General features: G+C 38.4%; 1 protein-coding gene across 1 annotated transcript in view; it reads right to left on the minus strand.

The window, feature by feature from the left end:
- The window catches only part of LOC104463691 (midasin-like), a gene marked incomplete at both ends in the record, with an annotated part of 44,720 nt that extends 32,212 nt beyond the window's left edge, over positions 1-12,508 (minus strand). The window contains 7 exons of the mRNA XM_010076118.1: positions 398-529; positions 1,770-1,982; positions 4,606-4,783; positions 4,862-4,969; positions 6,513-6,737; positions 7,299-7,525; positions 12,362-12,508. Of these exons, the coding sequence (XP_010074420.1) occupies positions 398-529; positions 1,770-1,982; positions 4,606-4,783; positions 4,862-4,969; positions 6,513-6,737; positions 7,299-7,525; positions 12,362-12,508 (1,230 nt within the window). The remainder of the gene's footprint in view (positions 1-397; positions 530-1,769; positions 1,983-4,605; positions 4,784-4,861; positions 4,970-6,512; positions 6,738-7,298; positions 7,526-12,361) is intronic.
- Positions 12,509-12,565: the final 57 nt, after the last annotated feature.

Here is a 12,565-nt window from a genome sequence, read left to right on the forward strand (position 1 = left end):
AGAAAAATTAACAAAACAAAACACACAATAAAACACTAAAAATCTTATTAACAGTACCACTCTAATACAGTGATGATATTCTGTGGTGTTTGGGGCCACACTTGTTTTCAAATACTAAACCATGACTTAAAAACACATAACTCATTATCAGTGTCAATTCAAATATTCAGAGTGAAATTTGGCATCAGTGTCAGGGTCACGACTACTCTAAACAATGACAAAAACAAATGCGATGTCCTAATATGTGAACAAAGACAGACAGGTTAATTCTTTCTAACCCTTTTTAAAGGGGCAGTAATTTCAGCATGCTGCTGCAGAACTCATGGTCATTGGACTCCAAAAATTGCTAGTATGGGCCTTAAGACCAGCACCTTACAGCAAACATTAACCTACATACCACATCCAGAGGAGCATAATCAATATCCTCCAGAAGTATCCAATGACCTTTGGTAACAGCTTGTGTCAAGGTTCCAGGTTGCCACACAAACTCCCCTGGTATATCTGTACAACGATACATACCCAGCAGCGTCTACGACAGAAACAGTAAATTAGAGACCTGTTCATTACATCCCTTAAAAACTCAGAGTAAAAACTCACAAATATGACCAAAGCTGGCGTATAAGTACCTAGCATCCACATTACTAAACAATCCGTGTGTTAATCTGTGCCCAGCACTACATTTTTTTTTAATTAAGAAAAAAAGTTTCACCCCTACACATATCTGTTAATTTAATGGAAACATAGTATTAAAATGAACTAGGTAGTTGGAAATGAATTTACAGAGCTGTGCCACCATAATCAACAAATAATCAACCATACAACATACCAGATTGTCTAGGGTTGCACTGAACTCTAACATTTTTGAAAATTCTGTGACTAACCTAGTAAGAGAAATTGTAAAGCAAGTTATTCAAAGATAGAAAACCAGTCAAGTGTTGCTTCTCTGTATAGTTGTAACTTCCACATTTAAGCATTCCTTAAATAATTAAGTTTATGGTTTCACTACTACATAGTTTGTACCTTGAACACAGTCTTACTCATGTATATGAAAAGATACTCTTCTAGAGAATAGGAAATCAGCTGGTCTGTGCAAGTAAGGAAGGTGCTTGTGCATGCTAATAAAAAACTTCAGATAGCACTTCTCCTAGATACTTGGAAAACTGAACATAAATTGAGCCAAACATTAATCAATTCAAACTCAAAAGTTATACATGCAAACCAGAAGAATGTGAAATTATCTCTACCTCTGGTTTTATCCCTACAGGTACAGCTAGATCACTGTTATCTGAGTGGAAGTGTCCTCAGTATCACAGGATATTACTTTCATCTCACCTTTTCTACAGGTACAGCTAGATCACTGTTATCTAAGTGGAAGTGTCCTCAGCATCACAGGATATTACTTTCATCTCACCTTTACCACAAAAAAACGCGATCAGACTAAACAGACATTATCTCACTTCAACTGAAATAAAAGTGCTCATACAGCCATTTGCGATCAGACTAAACAGACATTATCTCAAACTGAAATAAAAGTGCTCATACAGCCATTGTCACCAGCTTGAGTCATTTGCACAGAATTTAAAACCTACTGAAGCTTGTGATTTTTCTTCACATTTAATTATTCCCATAAATAGTAAGACCAATACTACAGAGACGGGGGTTGCAGGGTCTTTGGGTAAAAAGTTAAACATTATCTTATTAGAAAACTGAGCCCATGTTTAAAGTAAAAATGTCTGTTCATCCAACCATGAAAGAACTTCACCAGTTACCTTACTATCAGTTTGATCCCCAAGTTGGACTTTCAAAATATGAGGAGGCTTTGCTCTTCCTGTAACAGCTGCTAAATATTCAATTAAAGAAGTTTTGCCACATCCTATTGGTCCTTCTAATAAAACAGGTCTCTGATATGCCACTGCAATAGCAAGGTTTTGAAGATTTGTGAAGGCAGATTCAACCAAAACAAAATGGCCAGTGTTATTTTCCTGTTCAAACATAAAATTCGAGTTACTACACTGAAACTGTTACTTTTTTTAACAGGTTGTACAAAACAGAACAATTAGGAAAGCGAGCCTGCCAACTAGAAAATTTTGGCCTGCAGATCTGTCAACGCATATCAAATAAAATAAAGGATTCTAAAGCTGTATTTAATGACAGATATTAAAATAGATTTCATCAAAAACCTCTTGTAGGTGAAACACTTCATAAGGTATATGCATAATTTGTTCCTGAAAGGAGTTCATACTAAGTTGTCAGTACAGGCATAGTAACTATTCAATCATAACACGTTACAATTTGCAATATAAGTGATCACAGGACAAATCAAAAGAGCAAGAACAGTTAGATCCAGACGATGAAAGTATGAACATTGGTTGTTGCATTTACTTTAGGCCAAAGTATAAGATCATTAAACTCAGCACATGAAAGAGGCAAAATCAATAGCATTTTTGTTTTATTCCAAGTGCAATAAACGTAGCTTATTGAATGCTAATCAATCAACGCTACAGATACTCTCAAAATATTTTGACTCTTCTACAGTCACTTACATACCAGTATATGGCACAAAAACTACTGCTTTCCTGACAAAAGGCATAGAGAAAAGAAATCAAAGTACATACTGTACTCAAACAAGTGTCTTGTATTTAAGTTTGATCTTATTTTCAGATATAGTTTCAGGTACTTCTCTGGTCACAATGCTAGTTTTTAAGACTACCTGCTTTCCCTCATAATTTGCTCCCACCTTTTCATTGGACTTACTCAGCTGTAACTAACTGTCCCCAACATAATTGGATCTACACTGTATACCAGATCAGTGAAATACTTGTGGGTATTAAAAAAATAAAGGCATGCCTTTTGGGAAGTTCTCTCCTCCCCATAGACAAAGAGCATCCTTTCAGCAACCCAGTTTATAGCATGGCCTAGCTTCAGCACAGTTCAGCAATGACACTAGCACAGGAATAAGAATCTCCTTAAATAGCTCTACAGTTTCCCCTGCGGCAATAGATTTCAAACCACATTGTCAATCCTATAAAGAAAAAAAAAAACCCTAGAATACAGCAAATTCAACTACAGAAGTTGGTGGGGGGAGAATTTGGGAGGTGTCCTGTTTTCAGCTGGGACACACTTAACTTTCTTCATAGTAGCTAGTAAGAGGCGGTGTTTTGGATCTGCACTGAGAAGGCTGATCACATACTGATGTTTATAGTTGCTGCCAGAACACTTAAAGACTTTTCAGCTTCTCTGCTGTGCCAGTGTCTACAGGTGCAGGAGAAACTGGGAGAGAGCACAGCCCCAATCACTAGCCTAGGATTCAATCTTAGGTTTAGGACTGAAACACAAATTGGCCAGTGGTATATTATCATGCACCAGTATATAGATGAGGACCTGTCTGAAAGTTTGCTCTCTCTCCCTCTGGGCTGCCCCTCTCTGGGTAGGGTCTCGCTCTCTGTCAAGCTCTCAGTCTCTTGGATGGTTGGGCTCCTATCGCTCTTCTGGGATTGCAGTTTCAGGACTCTCTCTGATCTGGGATCGTTAGCCAGGAATAGGCTGAGCTTTGGTCATTGGATGGTGAGAAGTTTCACTGTGTATCACTCATTTGTATATTTGTCTATTTGCATATTTTACTGTTATTGTTATTTTCAATTTTTTGTAGTTTAGTTAGTAAACTGTTCTTATCTCAACCCATGAGTCTGTTTTCCTTTTACCCCTTTATATGCTCTCCCCCATCCCCAGGAGGGGGGAGGGTGAGTGAGCGGCTGTGTGGTGTTTGGCTGTTAACCAGGCTTAGACCACAACAGGAGAAAATTCCTCTTCACTTGCTTCTGCTACTCAAGATATTCTGGACATTGGTAGTCTTCATTCATCTCCTTGTCCTTCATTTGTAGATCAGCGTTGCAAAATTAGATAGAAATACTCAGCTAAGAGCTAAAAGTGTACCTAAATGAGAAAAACCAGTCAAGAATACTGGCTGCAGCTACAAAGAAGACCCTGAACAGTTCGAGGTGAACAGTCTCTCAAGAGAAAAAAAGGTTAACCACTGCTCAAAAATGTTTATGCTTTTGATGGACTTCCCAAAACTATAAGGCACTTCATTCTGCTTTACACTTCACTTCAGTGGAGAGAGTAAGTTCCCCCTCTAGAAGAGGAAGTAGCAGCCTTGTTTTGTTTTGTTTTAAGAGAAGAACTAGGAATATGTTTGGAGAAAGGCTGTTCATAAGATATCTGTTTAGCACAAAAGAAATACTTCATGCAGGTAAAAGCAACTGTGCCAGATCCTGGCTTTACTCAGCTATGGAATATCACCCTAACTTGGGCTGGAGACACTATGTAAGGCTGAATATTCTTCTGTAGTATGGTCATAAGAACTGCTACATGAAGATACAGAACAGCACTATTATGTCTTCATTGCTTCATCCCACTGCAGAGCTTCTTTGCAGTGTCTATATTATGCAACACTAGCTTATGGCACACACCAAAAAAGCCAAAGATACATACGTTACCCATAGTATCTCAATACCATTTAAGCAGGAAATAGTTCACAGCATTTAGGGATTCTTAAAAAAAAAGGTACACACTTAACCCCAGGTTACATACCTGCTCTTCAGAAACAAGATGTAATCTAGGCAGCACAATACCACATATAGCTACTACATTTGCAGAGAGGTCGCCCGATACAATATATCCTTGTGTATATTGCAATTCTTTTTCCTTTTGACAAAAAGAGGAGTCTGGATTGGCCAAAACAAGAGCTCGTTCCACATTCTGCAGCTGAGATTCTTCTAGCAGCCTGTGAAATTCATGTTTATTAACTCAACTGAAAGCCATCAACAAAAACAATAGTGTTCAAGATTTTTAAAGTTCTTACTTCAGTCTGAAATGTATCAGCTCCTCAGGATTGAATAACTTCTTCAGGAAAGACAATTTATGCTCATCATTCATGCATGTAACCAGAGCAAGACAGTTTGAAGTATACCTAAAAAATTGTATTTAGAACAAAACATGTTGAAACATAGTCTTAAGAAATTTAGTTTGACAACAGTCAATTGCAAACCAAAATATCAAGTTTGGAAAAACATGCAGAAAGCTTTCTTCATAGAAATTACTTTATTACTATGCTTATCATTCTTTAAGATTAGCGAAATATCTCAGAACTGAGAAAAGCAATTCTACCATGGCACACTTTATCTAGGTAACCTTTCTCTGAAGGACTGAATGATCAACAGAAACACAGCAAAGGAGAGCACTTTCCCAAACAAATTATGGTAAACATATGAGACAATGAAAATCAGGCTTTCTTTGCCTGATTTTTGCTTCTCCTCCTACCATTTCCCTTTCAAAATTGCCTTCTATTTCATGCTACTTCTAAAATAACCCCAACTCAATGAACCAAAAGAAGGCAACAACTCCCAAGTCTTGACTTCCTTACTACATAAAGCTGTCTCGCAACAAAAAAATATTTAATACAAATCATAAACCACTTTTCATTTATTGTACCACTGTTTTTACCTTCCAAGAACAAAGCTTTCAAGGAGCTTGGTGGAGGGGAATAAAAAAGAGTTGCCAGAAGAAGATGGTTCAGGACAAAATTTAAAAGTCAGCTCATTCACTTACTTTTAGCTGAACACCAGGTAAACCAATTCCAGGCAATCAATTAGAAATTTCATTTTTTTTTCCTAAGACTAAGTGCATGGTCATCCTGAAGAGGTTCATAAATGGCTGACAAATGTTACAACACTCTTGTTCCTGACCCTTCTATATTATGCACCTTACTTTAAAACGTGTTACTAACATAATTCTGAGTTTACGTTTAAAAAAAAAAAAAACTATTAAAGACCTTTTCTTAAATAAATAAAAGGCATTAACAATACTACTACTCACATAAATAAGGAAGATCATGTGACTAGGTTGAAGCCCTGCAGGCAAACACCTAATATAAAACATCTGACCAAAACCACATGCAAAGTCTGCAACAAGGCCAATTAGGAAGTGTAGCTTAAATAACCCAAGCTTTGGTGACATCGTGCACATAGACATCACAATGTCTATATGCAACCAAAAGAAGAAAAATTCAACTCATTAAAAGTGTATCAATGCAGAATAATATAATATATCATTGCAATGTAAGCTGGAGTAAGAGTAGATTCATCTCTACTTTTCATCTAGGATAACACACTAGAATGCACGCAATACACCAACAGGCTTACAGTAGAGGTGAGGTGATAAATTCACCATCTCCCATGAATCCAACTTGGGTAAACTGAGGTTATTTGAAAAAGATTCTCCAGACCATAGCTTTAAGCATGACTAAGAGCTAGCCTGTGTTTCACCCTGTGATAGATCGCCACAGCTTTCAGAAGATCAAGTAAGAATAAGAAGTACAGGTGCAGATGCCATTAGTACAGGTTTTTCTGGTATTATTTGAAGATTCTTTTCTACTTGCATATGAACATTGTTAAATACAATTCAAGACACAGATACATCTTTTCAATGGAGAAGGTCTGGGAGCGTTAACTTACCAGCGGACTAAAGTGTCATGACTCCTTAGGAGTGGAATACACACACTCCAGTCCCATAATTCCCGAAAAATTGATTGCTCCTTTTGTAAAAATCTATAGGCTGCCTCCATGAGGTCCCGTAACTTCATTCGTCTGCGCCCGTATCGGACTGTGTTTGCATCTGAGCTCTCCAGGAAAAGCCTCTGGAAAACTGGTGATGTATTCTTAAAATATCTTAAAGCAAATCTTCAGAAGAAAGAAAAAGAAATGGAACATGGACATCTAAGCCAGAAGAAAGGAAAACAGCCACTAATAAAAACGTCAGGACAGAGGTCCTGAAACAGTAATTGACGGTATACTGAGAACTTTGTTGACACTTAGGAAAGACAACTTCAGCAATCAGCTGACAACAGATACTTTATGTTACTAGAAATCATTACTTAATTATCAAGGGGAAACAGTACTGCCTTTGGTGAAATCTCTTCAGTTGCTCTTGTTTACCAAAAAAGTAATACTGATTCCTACTTATGTAACTTCGTATTCTACTGGCCCACAGGCCTAATCTTAAACACCGAGATTTTGGTTGTGAGCAATTTTCATGCCAGCTGTTTTGCTTTCTTTTGATCATTAAGATGAAAATCACATTAGATCTTACAACACGGTTTAAATCATTCTTTCAATTCAAAACACATTCGTTATTGTGGGAGACAGTCCAAACTGTAAGAGCAGCTCTCATCACCAGTGAACACCAACAACCATATACTCCCTAAGTTCAAACATTGCACAAAGAGACATTACATTACTCACGGCAAAACATCAGGGTGGTCCGCAACCAGCTTGCTCATCGCTACACACAGCCTTTCATGCCGATCATGGTTGATTTGGCCACCAGCTTTAATGGCTTCTGCATTTCTTTCCAACAAATCCAACAAGATTGGGCGAACTTGACGGCCAATCAGTAGAGTACATTCTTTATCCAGTAACAACTGTGCTAAAGTATCAAGGATGCACTGTCGATCCTGCTGGGTCCAAATCTAGAGGAATGGAAAGTAAGAACATGTTAAACAGGAAACAATTTTGACTTTTAACTTCAGAACAATTAATGTGGGATTTTTACAGGAACAAATCTTTCAAAAAACAGAAATACCCAACGGACGTACTTACTTGACACAACTCTCCATATTTTAAAAAGCTGGGAAACAGAATGAGTGACATGCAGAATGACACACTAAATAGGAATAACAAGAAAGTCCCAAAGTCCTAAATTATATTTTATAGTTAAAAGATAAAGCAAACAATTTTAAATATTTTTTGAAGAAAAAATTGGGGAAAATGTTATAACAGCTAATACATCTTTGTTAATAGAATTCACACGGATCTCAACAGCTTGGTCTCATGAGAGCCACAAAACATTTAAGAATGAGTTCTTAAAAAAAAAAAAGTGAGTTGCATCATGTTCACTATCTCTTTTCAGAAAAAAAAAAAAGCATTCAATCATGATCACAGCCTTATTTCCATATTTCTGAAAGGAATTATAGTTAGCAAAAAAAAAGTGAGTTGCATCATGTTCCCTATCTCTTTTCAGAAAAAAAAAAAGCATTCAATCATGATCACAGCCTTATTTCCATATTTCTGAAAGGAATTATAGTTAGCAATGCTCTTAACAAGAAGCAGCATGTGTCTGCAATTTTTAAGTTGAGATTTTTTTTCCTTATTTTTATATAAAAATGGTCCTGTAGTGCAAAACAAAATATTAGGCTTTAGAATAGGAGGAAAACATATTCACATCTGTTACGAAAAAAAATAAAAGAAAAAAACCCCCCAAAATTATACACACACCCCTTCACATTCCCCCAACCTTCCTAACCTTGTTACCAAGGAACAACCACCCATTGTTTGTCTTATGCTTAAATTTCTCTGGTCTTTGAGCTCATGTTATTGTCCATCCCTCCACTTCTGTGATGTTTAGCATATAATGCAGTACAAGTAATTTTGATTTGTGAAAAATCTGGATTATGAATTAGCACTGTATCAGCTTTGCTCTTTAACTTTGACCCTTGGCCCTCCCTTCCCTTATCCTACCAAGACAATTTTATCTTTCTCAGCAAACAGTCATAACTACAGCTAGGCAAGGCAGCTTTCCAAACAAAACAAGCACTAACTAAACTCCTACGGAAATATTCTGTGATTCAGGTACTCTTTCATTTTAGCAACAAGCGCCGTCAATTTTTGCTTCCCTCAGACTTGTGTTACTCAGGTGAAACCTGCTCCCGGACCTGCAGACGGGTTGGTGTCATTGTTACAAGATAAATAGGCTGCAAGGTCCTGCACACTGCCTTTGAAAGGGTGACCTAAGGATATATGCTGCTTGAATATGTGCATACTTGTTCAAGCTCCCTGCATCTCCTTCTGAATTGGAAAAGACATTCACTCCCTAAAAGCACGTAGGAAATCAGGGAAACTGCAGTATACACACTACAAACATCAAAACCATCACATTAATTGCAAGCAGTTTCTTAGATGCTTTGTGTTTATTTTTACAAAACATTATATAAGCTTTGGCTATCCAAACAAGGCACAACAGACTGCTTAATTTATTAACCAGAGCTTTAAATATCAAATAAAGGGAACAGGTAACAATAAAATAGTAAATAAATTATGTGACTGACCCGGTAAAATTCTGTAGTTACATGTCTACTGTACAACAAATCCATTCCATTAGCAATTTTGTGAGAACAAGAAGTTTTTTAATCATTGTGTATAGTACCCTTAGGACATATAGAACTGTTCAAAAATCACAGTGGCAACATTCTCATTCTACAAAGAGACCATCTGTTTGATTTCTGAATTAAAAATTTTATGGAAAAGAATACTGTCAGAGGGGATTTTTAATTAAAGGTGGCTTTGTGAAATACCCAAGTTTCTCAATCAGTAGCAAAGCACAGCTGATCTGAAAGTGTTTAATTCTAGTGTTCAAATCTGGGATAGTAAATCTGCATCCACAGTTCCAAACAACTGCTTTAAGAAAGCATCACAAGAGACTGTCCCTCCAAATATTGAATACATACACATATTGTGTATTGTTAATGAAAGAGGCATTAAAAAGAAGCACAGTGAGGATGGAGACCTGGAGGTCAGACAAGACCCCAGCAGCTCCTCTAGCAGGATGTTGTACACCCTCCCAACCTGCACAGTACAATTAGTGCTCACAAAGTACAGGTATCTTTATTAAGAACCAGCTCAATCCAAACCCCAAGATTACCAAGAGAAAGGATGACAGCAAGGAACAATCTGGACCCATGTGAAAGCCACACTTCGGCTCACAGCTGTTTCCACAGAACATCACAGCACACACAGATTTAACAATGGGATACTTTGCATAAGGGCCACATGTGGGAAATCCTTCTTCCTCTCCAACACAGGAACACATGTTCTCAGCTCCATTCCCTCACACAACAGCTCTGCTGCACAGTCATACAACAGTAATCATCTTGGCAAGATGATCCAAATTAATCCTTCTTCCAAAGTCTTCCGCTGAGTGGGAAATTTGAACAGACTCACTAGCTTCAGGATAAGAGAAGCAACAGAAAGGTGTGGCTTGGCCTTGAGAATAGGCAAAAAGAAAACAGAGTGCGTTCATTCTGGCAGCTGTCCAGTTCAATAAGATAAAGCAAAACAAGAACCTGCACTCTTCTCATAACCCACATAATAAGAAAAAATTTAAAAGGCAGGAGGATATGCAGTCTCATAAGGAGAATAAGATAGCTTCAACTAACTGCAGAACAAGCTAGAACTTCCTACACCTTCTCCAGCACATTGTATTTGATAGAGTTGGACATACCACTCCTTCAAGGACAGCGAGAACGTCTCTTTGACTTTGCACCAGTATATTTATTAACACATCATCTCCCAAAAATCACAGCTCTTCAAAGACTAGAAGCAGAAGGAGAAGAGAATACACTCCAGGATGGAAGCAAATGTGCAACATGCCTTCGCTTATTTATAATTCTACATGAGGTAAAGCCTAATTAATCTTTCAAATAAAAAAGCCATATTTTAGGAAGAAAACAGACTGTATTAGTTGCCAGGATGTCAGGACATTTTTCTGACAGCCAATGAGTAGCTGGGTGAATTTGGGACAGCTAGGTCACCTCTTGTTTCCTACATTTATTAAAATAAAGGCACTTCTTGCCATCAAACACTAAGACTGAAGGGCTATAAATAAGAGCTTGGACTTATTATTAGAACAATTTTCACTACTATGCAGAAAAAAAAGGCAAAATGAAGGATGCCAAGCTAAAACACCAACAGAATAGAACAGGAGATCCAGAATGCCGTGTTCGAGATCTCCAGTTCACTTAAGATGGACATGGACTAAACAGAGGAAATACCCAAATGGGTCAGGTGTTTTGATTCATATCTTTCAGTATATGCACAGTGCTTAAAACTCTGGTGGATGTGAAGGGCTGAAACAAATATGGATATTTTGCAATAAAGTTCCATTCCTACTAGCATTTTAACCCTGACATCAGTGAACTCCTCTTCTGAAATTGCACCATTATAGGGAGCCAGATAAGCCCAACACACTCCTAGATCTGTAGCTTCAAATCTTGGAAACAGCAATTCAGTTTTCAAAAGAACGTGACATTTTTCATTAACGTACTGTTCCAGACTCTGTGTATATTACCACTCTTCCATAATTTTCCCCTAGCAAGACCTTTAAACCTGAAGTATATCTCCCACAGCAGTCACCAGAAAGGAAAGGGCACAGTCCTTTCCCAGTGACTCACTTCTGGTTCGCCACTCCATCTGTCTGCTACATCACATATCTGCATCATCCCCAGCTCTATTTCTCAGCTGTTTCTTTCTCTGGAATAGCAGCTCTTCATCACTGCTTCCCACCAATTAGCATCAACTTACAAACGCAGGAATACATATTCATGCCAATTTTACTTTGATCTTATGATTTTCAGTGACAGAATAAAAAGCCACCTGTCTACCAACAGAGAACCTTGACTACCAGTATGAAAGCCTTCCCCAGCCTTAATCAAGAGACAGCAATTCTGACTGAAAGCCAATATTCTGGGAAAAGAAAAAAAAAAAAAAAAAAGATGTAGACTTTTCATCTTCAAACAACTGGGACATTTCGTCAAACAGAAACATGGATTTTGACTCCCAAAGTGTGTACATAACTTAGGGGCTTAAAAACCTCTATAATGAAAAGCACTAATATGACATCTGATGTGTTGATATCCTGTTATTACATGTCTTCAAGTATTTCAGATACAGAAAGGATCTAGGCATCAACTCTCCTAGAAGGCAGGTGTGCTTTTCACAGTTAAGGCAGACAAAGCATAAAACTAGTGAAAACACAAACATGCTTCCAGCATCACTCTCCACAACTACCTGAAAGGAGGGTGTAGCGAGGGGGGTGCTGGCCTCTTCTCTAAAGTAATAAGTGATAGGACAAGAGGAAATGGCCTCAAGTTGTGCCAGGGGAGGTTTAGGCTGGATATTAGAAAAAATGTCTTCACTGAAAGAGTGCTCAGGCATTGGAACAGGCTGCCCAGGGCAGTGGTGGAGTCACCATCCCTGGAGGGGTTCAAGAAACGTGTAGATGTGGTGCTGGGGACATGGTTTAGTGGGTTGGGTGGTGTTGGGTTGACGGTTGGGCTTGATGATCCTTGAGGTCTTTTCCAACCTTTATGATTTATGATCACTGTGATTAAAAAAAGGAAGCAAACCCTAGAAATGTGTCTTTTCAGCCCATATGCTGTTTTAAGGCAAGAAGACAGCAAACAGTATGAGGGTAACGTGCTGCAGCCAAGGCTGCAGCCAAGGGAGTCGATACTACCTCCGTGCCTGCTAACGACACGGCATCTCTCGCTATCACCTGAAGGGACACGGAAAACACTGAAGGTTTTAACCGGAGGGCAAAACGCCTCCCGAGGAAGCGCAACAGGAGGGTCACCAGGGGTCAGGGGAGGACCTGCCTCGCAGGGCTCCACTCGCACAACCTTGAAAGGGGCGGGGAGGGGAAGAAACCGCAAGAAGCACCGAGAGCGGGAGCAGTG

The sequence above is a fragment of the Pterocles gutturalis genome, unplaced genomic scaffold, assembly GCF_000699245.1.
Source record: "Pterocles gutturalis isolate BGI_N339 unplaced genomic scaffold, ASM69924v1 scaffold13213, whole genome shotgun sequence".
Lineage (NCBI taxonomy): Eukaryota > Metazoa > Chordata > Aves > Pterocliformes > Pteroclidae > Pterocles > Pterocles gutturalis.